The sequence below is a fragment of the Eschscholzia californica genome, unplaced genomic scaffold, assembly GCF_041429995.1.
Source record: "Eschscholzia californica isolate CP2 unplaced genomic scaffold, dmEscCali1.0.p SCAF_1, whole genome shotgun sequence".
Classification (NCBI taxonomy): Eukaryota; Viridiplantae; Streptophyta; class Magnoliopsida; order Ranunculales; family Papaveraceae; genus Eschscholzia; species Eschscholzia californica.
In genome coordinates, this window is record NW_028238198.1 from 1,781,543 (window position 1) to 1,795,620 (window position 14,078).

At 39.0% G+C, this 14,078-nt stretch overlaps 2 protein-coding genes across 2 annotated transcripts; both read right to left on the bottom strand.

The window, feature by feature from the left end:
• Positions 1-1,474: 1,474 nt before the first annotated feature.
• Positions 1,475-3,505, bottom strand: LOC147563072 (polyphenol oxidase I, chloroplastic-like). The gene is made up of 2 exons (XM_086634284.1): positions 3,245-3,505; positions 1,475-3,166 (listed from the first exon to the last, which is right to left on the bottom strand). Exons 1-2 carry the CDS (start codon positions 3,355-3,357, stop codon positions 1,513-1,515), a joined length of 1,767 nt encoding a protein of 588 aa, XP_086490410.1. The 5' UTR covers positions 3,358-3,505; the 3' UTR covers positions 1,475-1,512.
• An 8,741-nt stretch (positions 3,506-12,246) lies between these two features.
• LOC147563073 (uncharacterized) lies at positions 12,247-14,014 on the bottom strand. Its single transcript, XM_086634330.1, has 3 exons — positions 13,682-14,014; positions 13,506-13,572; positions 12,247-13,407 (listed from the first exon to the last, which is right to left on the bottom strand). The coding sequence occupies exons 1-3, from the start codon at positions 13,748-13,750 to the stop codon at positions 12,521-12,523; spliced, it is 1,023 nt and encodes a 340-aa protein (XP_086490456.1). The 5' UTR covers positions 13,751-14,014; the 3' UTR covers positions 12,247-12,520.
• Positions 14,015-14,078: the final 64 nt, after the last annotated feature.

Here is a 14,078-nt window from a genome sequence, read left to right on the forward strand (position 1 = left end):
ACAATACGATTACAAGTTGGCATAATTTACTTAGCGTTCATATGCCTGCATACTATGCTTCTATCATCAAGGGTGTTTCGACTGTTATGGTTTCTTACTCGAGTTTGAATGGTGTAAAAATGCACTCCAATCGCGATATGGTTACAAGGTTCCTCAAGGAGACGCTACGTTTTCGTGGTTTTGTCATTTCAGATTGGCAAGGAATCGACAAGATTAGCTATCCAATGCATGGAAATTACAGTTACTCTATTGAACAAGGTATTAATGCGGGGATTGACATGGTCATGGTTCCTTACAACTATACCGAGTTCATTAACGAACTCACCGACTTGGTTAACAGAAATGTTGTGCCAATTAGCCGTATAGATGACGCAGTAAAACGGATTTTGCGGGTTAAATTTACCATGGGTCTGTTTGAAAACCCCCTGGCTGATTTGAGCTTTGCTGATAAGCTTGGATGCAAGGAGCACAGGGAGTTGGCTAGGGAAGCCGTTCGCAAGTCGCTTGTGCTACTAAAGAATGGTAAATCGTCGGATAAACCATTGTTGCCCCTTCCTAAGAAAGCACCAAAGATACTTGTTGCAGGAACTCATGCCAATAACCTAGGCTATCAATGTGGTGGTTGGACCATTGAGTGGCAAGGTCTTAGCGGAAATAACCTCACCGAAGGAACAACTATCCTCAATGCCGTGAGAGCCACTGTCGACCCAGGAACCGAAGTTGTCTACAATGAGAACCCAGATGCTAGCTTCGTCAAGTCGAACAACTTCTCCTACGCGATTGTTGTTGTAGGAGAACACCCATATGCAGAGACAAAGGGTGACAATTTGAACCTCACAATCCCTGAGCCAGGCCCAGCCACAATCACCAATGTTTGTGGAGCAATCAAATGTGTTGTCGTTGTCATTTCAGGGCGTCCGGTCGTGATTGAGCCATATGTTCCATCAATGGATGCTCTTGTGGCTGCTTGGCTCCCTGGTAGTGAAGGCCAAGGAGTGGCTGATGTTCTATTTGGTGATTACGGGTTCACAGGCAAGTTAGCAAGAACTTGGTTCAAATCCGTCGATCAACTACCAATGAACGTTGGGGACTCGCATTACGACCCCCTCTTCCCATTTGGGTTCGGGCTTGCGACTAATTCGAAAAAGACAAACTAGAGAAGGAGATCTTATTCTTTCAGAAGATCCCCCTTTATCAAACTTTCTAACGATTAGTTTAGTTCCTCTGTGTAAAAGAATGTCTAAATAATGATAAGGATTCTGGTACAAACCCAGAAACTCGAAACTAACAAATTAGTAGTTGAGAGACATTTATGTTAATATATCGGTCGGTTTACTCTAATGTTCATTTGTTTTACTAGCACAATTTACGGTCGATTGGCCAACAACTCATTAAAAAAGTGTCTTATGTCTGAAAAATTACCATCAACAAATTACAAAGAGAACAAAATTACCAAGCTTGATTCTATATATATGGGATTGTCTATAAAATGTATATTAACTTGAAGCTTAATCATACCATATATTCGATTCGAACACCCTCAACACTAGCATAGATTCCAGTTCCACCTCTCGGCACCAACGTTACCCAAATGCTCTCGTCGTCCTCTGCTTTGAGATCTTCTAATAGTTCTGAAATTCCCAACTTAAGAACCGTTTTCTTCTTCCATATGACATCGCCTTCTTTGAGCACTAATGTCACTCCTCTCTTCATGTTAACAAATGTTCCTGCAAACTCTCTTGACTCTGGACCTATTATAGTTTCATCGACTGCATTTACATATACATCAAACTTAACATACTTGTCATTGTTGATTTCAATACCATAAACAACAAGAACTTCTTCTTCATCTTCTTCTTTTTCACTCTTATTACTTCTATTAATTCTCTTTGGTCTTTGAACCTTAACTCTAATTGTTTTATCAAGTATTTTACCCTCTATCCCGAAAACTTGTGAAACAATAGTTTGGTTTTCATTGTCTCTCATTTTTAGAACGTGACGGGCAATCTTCGGTGGGACGGAAGGTTTAGGCTTTGCATTTAACCATACATTATCAACTTTCTCATAATCATATCCAAGCTTGGTTTTATCAAGAACATCTCTAAATTTGATTCTAACAAGCTCTGATTTTTCATTGTGGAAATAGAAAGTAGTATTCAACCATTCTGGATCACTAATATCTGGTTTGTTTCTTCTATTAAGTTCCCTCCATACGTCCCAAAGACGATCGATGTTAGCATGATGAGAATAGAATATTGGGTCTCTTGCTGCTGTATGAAATGCACCTAAATCTTGTCTCTCTGGATTCAAAGTATTACCAACCCAAGAATGTAAGGCATTATGAGGTCCTACTTCAATGGTTCCTGGTCCATCACAAAACCCATTCTCACCTGCCTTATAAGGACAACCCATAAAAAGTTCAGTCTTTTTGGCACCAGAAACCATTTGATGATACATGAAAGCAACATTAGTCGATATATGTTCTTCCGAACTAAACCCACGTTCGAAATAATCGTAATTTATATCGACAACTTGAGGTGGAAGATGAGTACTTTCTCGTTGAGTATCGAGTAGATTTCCATCCAAGTACATACCAGGAATGAACATACCCTCAGGAGAATCCCAATTCCAAAATGGTAAAGCAAAATTCTCATCACCAATAAGACTTCCAAGAATTCTTTCATGAAAGTAAATTGCCATTCTATGCCATGGGAAGAACATCCAAGATTTATGAATTTTTAGAAGAGAATTTGAATGTTTTTGGTTATAAGCACCAGTACAATATAGACAATGAATATTTGCTTGGCGCATATAGTTTCTTGGATCATCATAAGGTAAAGATTTCATAATGGCTATGGCTTTATTGTACTTAGCAATGTACTCGGGATCAGCCCGATGGGCTGGTCTTCGGATTTTGATCGGAGTTGATGGGTCAGGGAATTGAAAATCGACGATGGTTTCTTCGGATTCTCGCTTCGGTGGACAACAATAAACAGGCCGGTCCCCGTCGGAAAGAGATTTATGACAAGTAGTAAGGTTTGGACTTAGAATAACAAGTTTAGGATTGTCTTCTTTAGTAGTATTACTTTGTTGATTCAAGGTGGCGGATTCTTCCATGGAAGGCCAAGTTTCATAAACTAGGCCAAGAATTGTTGTCTTTAGTTCACTGAAAAAGAGAAGAAAAAAAATTACTACTTCAAAGTGAGAACCATTGATGGAACTAATAGTATTCAAATACATATACCTCATGAAAGAAACACCTTGAACTTGATTTGAATCTCTAAGAAGTAAGCTTGAAAACTCCACCAAGAGAAAAGCAGCAAAGACAAGTAAAGAGACCCATCTCTTTGCATCCATGGCTATACCAAAGATATCAACTTTCACCTTCAAATTCAGTGGTAGTATTTGCTCAAAAGCTAGCACCTCATGCAAACAAGTGGATTGTATTTCTAAAGGGTTAAGGTGTAATGAGATTTGGTGGGAAGAAGAGGCTTCAATTTCCTTTATACACAAAAAATACTAATATAAATGATATTAGCCTCAACATTTGTTATTGTCATCTTGGTTTTATCATTAAAATCAAGGTCATTGAGTGAAGGTTTAACAAATCCAATTAAAAATCCTCTCAACTAAATAAGTTTGACCTCGCACTTATAACCCAGATCTAAAACGTTCCTCCAAACGATGTAGACTGCATTTGGGATATTAATTAGCTCAAGAACAACATATATGTATGATATACACTTATTGCATGATAGGGTTAACTCTTTCCTAAATGTTACATCTCGCATCGAGACATATACAATAAGATTTCTGAAAGAACCACAACCCGACAATCTCCTGTGAAGGAGTTATTTGTTTCGAGATATAATCAGATAGATATGATTAAGCCATGAGATTAGGAAATTGAGCAATACAATATATAGAATTTTTGGGAAAGCATCACTCTTCTCTTTGGGTTTGACCCTTATAAATTAACAGAACTCAAGAAACTTTGAGGTTAATTTGGGAAGTTCAACTATCTGTATAAAAAGTTTATAATAACTACACCAAGACTAATTTTGTAAAATGTTTTATAAATGACCAAAGGATGATACAAATGAAGTCAATATCTGAGTGAGGTAAGCAAGAAAAGCTAAATTTACACACCCAAGGCGGTTTTGGTCATCGTAAATTGACCAATCAAGTGTGTTATTTACGTGTCTACGATAATAAATGTTGGTGTGGCTAAGATTTCCCGCTCCAGGAACTCATGCCGACAACTTGGGCTATCAATGTGGTGGTTGGACCATTGAGTAGCAAGAACTTAGCGGGAACAACCTCACGAAGGAACAACTATCCTAGATATTGTCAGAGCCGCTGTTGACCCAAGCACTGAAGTTGCCTACAGTAAGAACCCAGATGCTAGCTTCATCAAGTCCAATTAGTTCCCTACGCGGTTGTTGTTGCTGGCAAACACCCGTATGCAGAGACAAAGGGTGACAGATTGAACCAGACAATCCCTAAGCCAGGTTCAACAACAATCACTGGTATTTGTGGAGCTACTAAATGTAGTTATCATCATCTCATACCATCCTCTTGTAGTTGAACCATGTGTTCCGTCGAGGATGCTCTTGTGGCTGCTTGTCACTCTCGTAGCGAAGGTCAAGGTGTGGCTGATGTTCAATTTGGTGATTATGGGTTCACAGAATCACAAAATCACAGTTAAGCTACCAAGAACTTGGTTCAAATCTGTAGATCAGCTAGCAATGAACGTAGGGGGCCTGCCATTATGACCCTCTCTTCCCATTCGAGTTTGGGCTCCAGATTGACTCGAGAAAGACAAACTAGTGAAGGTGATCTCATTGTTTCAGAAGATCCTTCTTTATCAAATTCACAAATAATTCGTTTAGTCCCTCCACAAAAATAAATGTATGAAGCATGAGATTGCATAATATTGAAACTCAAAACTGAAAACTAGTAACCATGAGGTATTTTTACATGTTAATATATGTTAAATCAGCATGAGATACTATTATCCGACCGATAACTCTCCACACAAAATACTTTGCTGATCATATATACTTGGGTTTGGAAAACTGAGGTTTCTACGAAAGTTAATTATGTAGTTTGGCTTTCAACTTGGATAATTATGAGTCAAAATTTAATGGAAATCTTCTTAGCTAATATTTACTAAATATGGGCTTCTTTCAGTTTTATACTTTCTTATCTCTTCGAGTATTATCTAAACATAAACTGTTTTTTTAGGTATAAATACCTCCTATTAATCCATTAACTTCATCCTCACAGATTAAGCCTGATTCCTACAATCAAAAGTGAATTTCGCTAAAGAAGATTTTAATTCGAAAAAAATGTCGAAAATTTTGGTCCTTGTAGTGGGCACGTTGTTCTTATCGTATTGGGCAACCATGGCACAAGCAGAAGAATACATGAAATATAAAGATCCGAAACAACCAATGGGTATTCGAATTAAAGATCTTATGAAGCGAATGACTTTAGCAGAGAAGATTGGTCAGATGACCCAAGTCGATCGAGTTAATATAACTGCTGATATAATGAAAAACTACTTCATCGGTAGCCTATTGAGTGCGGGAGGTAGTGTTCCTGCTCCACAAGCTTCGCCAGAGACATGGGTAAATATGGTAAATGAATTCCAAAAAGGAGCTCTTTCTACCCGTCTTGGCATACCGATGATTTATGGAATTGATGCTGTTCATGGGCATAATAATGTGTATAAAGCCACAATATTTCCTCACAATGTTGGTTTAGGAGTCACTAGAGACGCTAATCTTGTCAAGAGGATTGGGGCAGCAACTGCTTTGGAAGTTCGAGCAACGGGCATCCAGTATGCTTTTGCTCCATGTATTGCTGTTTGTCGTGACCCTAGGTGGGGTCGGTGCTACGAAAGCTACAGTGAGGACTACCAGATTGTTAAAAACATGACAGACCTCGTTACAGGATTACAAGGTGACATTCCTGCTAATTCTAGGGAAGGCGTTCCTTATGTTGGTGGAAAAGACAAAGTTGCAGCTTGTGCGAAACACTACGTAGGTGATGGTGGAACTATCAATGGAATAAACGAGAACAATACGATTACAAGCTGGCATAATTTACTTAGCATTCATATGCCTGCATACTACGCTTCGATCATCAAGGGAGTTTCGACCGTGATGGTCTCTTTCTCGAGTCTGAATGGTGTAAAAATGCACTCTAATCGCGATATGGTTACAAGGTTTCTCAAGGAGAAACTACATTTTCGCGGTTTTGTTATTTCAGATTGGCAAGGAATCGATAAGATTACCTATCCGATGCATGAAAACTATAGCTACTCTATTGAACAAGGTATTAATGCCGGGATCGACATGGTCATGGTTCCTTACAACTATACCGAGTTCATTACTGAACTCACCGACTTGGTTAACAGGAATGTTGTGCCGATGAGCCGTATAGATGACGCAGTAAAAAGAATTTTGCGAGTTAAATTTACCATGGGTCTGTTTGAAAACCCCCTGGCCGATTTGAGCTTTGCTGATAAGGTTGGATGCAAGGAGCACAGGGAGTTGGCTAGGGAAGCCGTCCGTAAGTCACTTGTGCTACTGAAGAATGGAAAATCGTCGGATATACCACTGTTGCCCCTTCCTAAAAAAGCACCGAAGATACTTGTTGCAGGAACTCATGCCGATAATCTAGGCTATCAATGTGGTGGTTGGACCATTGAGTGGCAAGGACTTAGCGGGAATAACCTCACCGAAGGAACAACTATCCTCAATGCCATCAGAGCCACTGTTGACCCAGGAACCGAAGTTGTCTACAATGAGAACCCAGATGCTAGCTTCATCAAGTCGAACAACTTCTCCTATGCCATTGTTGTAGTTGGAGAACACCCATATGCGGAGACAAAGGGCGACAATTTGAACCTCACAATCCCTGAGCCAGGTCCAACCACAATCACCAATGTTTGTGGAGTAACTAAATGTGTTGTCGTCGTCATCTCAGGGCGTCCGGTCGTGATTGAACCTTATGTTGCATCAATCGATGCTCTTGTGGCTGCTTGGCTCCCTGGCAGTGAAGGCCAAGGAGTGGCTGATGGTCTATTTGGCGATTATGGGTTCACAGGCAAGTTAGCAAGAACTTGGTTCAAATCCGTCGATCAACTACCAATGAACATGGGGGACTCGCATTATGACCCTCTCTTCCCGTTTGGGTTCGGGCTTGAGACTAAGTCGAGAAAGACAAACTAGAGAAGGAGATCTTATTTTTTCAGAATATCCCTCTTTAGTAAACTTTCCGACGATTAGTTTAGTTCCTCTGTATAAAAGATATGTCTAAATAATGATATGGATTCTGGTATAAATCCAGAAACTCAGAAACTGACAAAGTAATAGTTGGGAGATATTTATGTTAATAAATTGGGCGTTTAACCCTAATGTTCATTTGTTTAACTTTTACTAGCACGATTTACTGACGGTTGATAACTAACTCATTAAACATAGTGTCTATTACTGTCTGAACTTTGTTCTAGTTTTAACTGGATATGATTACTGGTAGGGTGTCGATGTGTGATAACCATTCCTACCTACAGCAAGATCGTTACCAAGTAGCACCTATAGGCCAATAGATTTAGGTTTTGAGTGAGAAATTACCATGAACCCTAAAGTATAATTATAATCAAAGAGTCGAACAAACTATGGAAACTGAACATGTAATATAGGAATATATGATGCACAAGAAAGAAAAGATACATAGTAATTTCAAGAAACTGAAAATGATATATACCTTCGCTAGCATTTTGTCTTGCAAGTAAGTAGACCCTCCTCGCAAAATGAATATTTCTGCAACTTAATCATCAGTCGGGAATATAGATAAAGATCACAAAGAATAGAGAGAAACCCATGTTAGAAGGCAGAACAGACATGAAGCTTTCAATAAATGCAAAGAAAGAAATAAGGGATTGGAAGAACCCTTTTTAAATTATCTAATCTTCATGCAGGCCAATCTGCTTCCAATCTCGCAGATTCTTATTTTTTGGTTTGTTAGGAATTCCAAGACTGAAATCAAATCCAGAAGTTAGTTTTGAATTAGGCACTCAATCAGCGACCACTACTATTGCAGTATTGCTACTAGTAACATGATCTTCCCTCATGTCTTGACCTTGATGAACTCCTGGTTTTATTTTTTCTGAGTTAACTTGGAAATGACAAAAGTTCAACAGCTTCAAACAGAAGTATTTGTTTACCGAACAAAAAAACGTATGTCACTCCGAACTACAACCTGAACTAATCAAACGTCACAACCACCAATCTTGTTCACAAAAAAGGAGCAATATCACTACAAATTACAACCAACCTAGTCATAATTCATTCATGCACTGACAATACTAGAAAAAAAAAGTGAGAAAATTGCACCTTCTTAATTCTTATACTTCATCACTATCAACCCTTCCTCCCCTGGCCTCCATGCCATCTGACCCCGAGGTTTTGCCATAAAAAAACACTTAGTGGTGCTTCCTGCATTGTTACTACTGCATGAGGTCACAAATTCGTCTTTAAGTCCTCTGCAAATCTTTCCAATAAGCAACTAAACATGCAGCGCTAACAAATTTTAGTGAATAGTGATGGTTTCAGGACAGTACTAATGGGTCTGGACAGTATCGATGGCGTCTTCTTCACTCACACCAGTAAAGGGGTTCACTGGGCAGCCTTGCTTGCTTACTGCTTTCCAGGAGACATCTCTCCAGTATGAAACATCTTACCTGGTGACTGTTAGTCAAGATACATAAAATTACTACCATCGAAATGTTTATCCGTGGAAACAAACTAACAATATACAAAATGACTTCGTCAGCAGCTCCATAATAATACACTTTTCGATTTACTGGTTCATGTGAGCATTTGCAGGAATGATGGAATCAAATTCTAAATAAGAAGGGTTTAAACATAGTCGTGTTCAGGTAAAATTTGGATAAATTAGAAAACTGGGTGTCAAAATATTCGATGAAAATTTGGATAATTATCAGTCAAAATTTAATGGAAATCTTCTTAGCTAATATTTACTAAATTGGGCTCTTTTCAGTTATATACTTTCTTATCTCTTCGAGTATTATCTAAACATAAACTGTTTTTTTAGGTATAAATACCTCCTATTAATCCATTAACTTCATCCTCACAGAATCAGTGAAATATCACTTTTACCATAATCAAAGGTTAATTTTCTAAAGATTAATTTAATCAAATAAAGATGTCGAAAATTCTGCTCCTCATAGTGGCCATATTGCTTTTATCTAATGACGCAACCATGGCACGATCTGAAGAATACATGAAATACAAAGATCCTAAACAGCCGATGGGTGTTCGAATCAAAGATCTTATGAAAAGAATGACTTTAGTAGAGAAGATTGGTCAGATGACCCAAGTCGATCGAGTCAATATAACTGCTGATATAATGAAAAACTATTTTATCGGTAGCCTATTGAGTGCCGGAGGTAGTGTTCCTGCTCCACAAGCTTCGCCGGAGACATGGGTAACTATGGTAAATGAGTTCCAAAACGGAGCTCTTTCTACCCGTCTTGGCATACCGATGATTTATGGAATCGATGCAGTTCATGGCCATAACAATGTGTATAAAGCCACAATATTTCCTCACAATGTTGGATTAGGAGTCACTAGAGACGCTAATCTTGTCAAGAGGATTGGAGCAGCAACTGCTTTGGAAGTTCGAGCAACCGGAATTTCCTATGCTTTTGCTCCCTGTATTGCGGTTTGTCGAGATCCTAGGTGGGGTCGGTGCTACGAAAGCTACAGCGAGGACTACCGGATTGTTAAGAACATGACAGACCTCGTTACAGGATTACAAGGTGATATTCCTGCTAATTCTAGGAAAGGTGTTCCTTATGTTGGTGGGAAAGACAAAGTTGCAGCTTGCGCGAAACACTATGTAGGTGATGGTGGAACTATCAACAGAATAAACGAGAACAATACGATCACAAGCTGGCATAATTTACTCAGCATTCATATGCCTGCATACTATGCTTCGATCATCAAGGGTGTTTCGACCGTGATGGTCTCTTTCTCGAGTCTGAATGGTGTAAAAATGCACTCTAATCGCGATATGGTTACAAGGTTTCTCAAGGAGAAGCTACGTTTTCGAGGTTTTGTAATTTCAGATTGGCAAGGAATCGATAAGATTACCTATCCGATGCATGGAAATTACAGCTACTCTATTGAACAAGGTATTAATGCCGGGATTGACATGGTCATGGTTCCTTACAACTATACCGAGTTCATTACCGAACTCACCGACTTGGTTAACAGGAATGTTGTGCCGATGAGCCGTATCGATGACGCAGTAAAAAGAATTTTGCGAGTTAAATTTACCATGGGTCTGTTTGAAAACCCCCTGGCTGATTTGAGCTTTGCTGATAAGGTTGGATGCAAGGAGCACAGGGAGTTGGCTAGGGAAGCCGTCCGTAAGTCACTTGTGCTACTGAAGAATGGAAAATCGTCGGATATACCACTGTTGCCCCTTCCTAAAAAAGCACCGAAGATACTAGTTGCAGGAACTCATGCCGATAACCTAGGCTATCAATGTGGTGGTTGGACCATTGAGTGGCAAGGACTTAGCGGGAATAACCTCACTGGAGGAACAACTATCCTCAATGCCGTAAGAGCCACTGTTGACCCAGCAACCGAAGTTGTCTACAATGAGAACCCGGATGCTAGCTTCGTCAAGTCGAACGACTTCTCCTACGCGATTGTTGTAACTGGAGAACACCCATATGCAGAGACAAAGGGTGACAATTTGAACCTCACAATCCCCGAGCCAGGCCCAACCACAATCACCAATGTTTGTAGAGCAATTAAATGTGTTGTCGTTGTCATCTCAGGGCGTCCAGTCGTGATTGAACCTTACATTGCATCGATGGATGCTCTCGTGGCCGCTTGGCTCCCTGGTAGTGAAGGCCAAGGAGTGGCTGATGTCCTATTTGGTGATTACAGGTTCACAGGCAAGTTAGCAAGAACTTGGTTCAAATCCGTCAATCAGCTACCAATGAACGTCGGGGACTCGCATTATGACCCTCTCTTTCCGTTCGGGTTCGGGCTCGAGACTAAGTCGAGAAAGACAAACTAGACAAGGAGATCTTATTTTTTCAGAATATCCCTCCTTATCAAACTTCCTGACAATCTGATTAGTCCTTCTGGCTTCTGTACAAAAAATATGTCCAAGGCATGAAATTATGTATCCCAAAAACTATATTCATGACTTATGAGACACTTACGTAAAACGTATTGGTTGTTTTACCTCAATATTCATTTGTTTTACCAACATGATTTACTATTCTGCAAACCTATAAATCATTCAACCCAGTGTCTGCAGTCTAATCTTAATTCCAGTGGAACTGGAGATCGTCTTCCATAATGAAGGCGTCCTAAATTACTTGCAGGTTACGTTAATCAGTCCTAATTGCAGGTAACAACCTGAAATCAACAGAAACATTAGCGTTCCTCATTTTCTTGATACTGTTTTTTCCTCACAAGTCAACCTTAATTTTGAAGAATTTCTCCACATATGTCAAGAAACCATCAACTTAGGGTAAGTTTAAGACGTTTGCCATATATGATAGCAAATGATACTATTTTGTTTCGACCTAAGCATTTAAAAAGGACCAAGTTAGTAACATTTCATAGTCCTATTTTTGCTTTGATCTACTGATTTCTAACTAAAATTTGCTAGGAAGTTGTTCAAATCAGCAATACAGTCGTTTAAAAAGTCTGCACGGCTGACATAAACGGGACGATCCCCAGCAATGAATGCAACTGTGTATTCTTTTCTACAGAAGTTAGTATTTGTAAATCAAAGGAAAATAGTACCTCGGATCTTACAAGTAACCAAAACCTGCAGTGTACTTGAACAATGGCAACTAAACCCTTCATGCAGCTTGGAACGACTGCGTCTTGGAGGCTACTAAACCCTTCTCATAAAATGTATATATCCGCACCGTAATTGTCACCAGAAAATATAGATAGGGACTATAAAGAATATAGAGAAACCCATGTTAGAATATTAAACCAACATAGACGAGAGCTTTGAACTAATGACTATCAAGAAACAAGATATTGAAGGAAACCTCTTGTGTCATCGTCTTCCAAGTTCCAACTTCTCAGCTCTATCTCGACGGCTTCAACTATGTATAGGATAACTATGTCAAACAACACTCAGAATTGGGATGAACAATATGAAATGACAAAATTTGAAATGAACTATGAAAATTTATTGCAGTAAATGTTGAAGTTTTCAAGTACATGCTTTATCACTTTCTTATCTATCCACACACCCACATTACTTCTCTACATCAACACTAGATAGGTCTAAAAATGATTGAAAGTTTCTAATACTATATTCACAACTACCTAACACATAAGATGATCTAATACTGAACAGATTCAACACTGGAACACACGAAGAAATGACAAACACCGCATATATCACTAGAGTAAAGAAACAACGAAATGACTCTCTCTCTCTAAGATCCTGTATTCATACTAACAGAACGAACGAAACGCAGTTGTGAAGCTCCTCCATTTTTACCATTACCAGCTGAAGCCACCCCATTACCAGAATCATATGCTTTTCTACAACCAGGACAACGCCCGTCATTTTCCAAAATCCTTTTGTGACAAAACAAGCAAAGTCGAAATCCACACAAACAAGGGAGAAAGCTTGTATCAGTAAGATCAAGATCTTCACAACATATTGGACAAGATGAAGGCTGAGATACAAAAGGGTGACAACCCCAATTAACAACTCCACAACTATAATGCCGTACCGAATTCATGGGGAAACTGTATTGTTTTGAGAGATTTGGTAAACTCAATGGACGATACGCATCATCTGGTCTCCATGCACGAGAATTTTCTTCAAATTTGGGAGCTTTTTCGCTAAAATCTTGTTTAAGTACATGAAGTTCACTGTCATTATTAGAAACTCTGAGGTTGATATCAGATTCAGAATGTGGGTTTGAGTTAGGGCTAGGATTGGGATTCTTATCTTCATCAGCTGCCAATGCATCAGCAACAGCTTCCCAATCGTCGAGGCATCCATCATCACCATCTTCTTCTTCTTCCTCACTAAAGGTCCCGGAGAAGCTGCTACTACTATTACTGCTACTGCTGCTGGTGGTGCTGCTATCAGTACCATGATTTTTCATCGAATCATGACCTTCTAGTGCACTACTAGTCGAACTATTAGTCAGATCCTCCAAATCACTATCATACAAGTTAGAATCTTTCCCCTTTGACCTACTTTCCAAATCCTTTGTCAAAGTTTGGTCCTTTTCATGAACCAGATCCATTAATGACGCCGGGGAACAACCTCTAACTATTGGTTCATCCTTAACTCCCTTATTTTTAACTGCATCAAACAATCCATTATCAACCTCACCGACCCAAAATTTGAATAAGAACAGAATGACAAAAATGAAGGAATCTGATTAATTCAATAATGAATACCTTGAGAAAGCCATTGTTCACGCTTCGCCACGAATTTACACTGCTTTAGTTTCGCCAACCTATTAGTCTGAATCGAAAAATCAAACAGAAATGCAAAAATAGTAAGAACAATAACAGGGATAAGTAACCAGAAAACCCTAATTTCAAAAGGAAAAAAATGAGATTTTCAATTTTACCCTCTTTTTCTTCCCCAAATCCTTTGAGAGTGAAGGAGCAGAATTGGTCATGATCGAATTAGGACCCATGGCTTCACCAAAACTGGTACAGATTGAAAATTTGAAAAGAAGAATATGAAATGAACTTGTGGGGGGATTGAAATAGAAACCCTATGAGAGAGAGAAAGAAGGGAGTGAAGAGAAGATTTAGAGAGAGAGAGAAACAAAAACGGAAAAAGCTTATAGATTTAGAGAGAGAGAAACACAATAGGAATTGGTTCTGAATCTTCTGATATTTTTCTTTCCTTCTTCTGTGGCGACAAATAGATCGTTGGAGGAATATAAATAGATTTCATTCCTATAATACCCCTTCATTGTTGACTTATTTACGTCTAGCCAATAAAATACTAGACGGCCC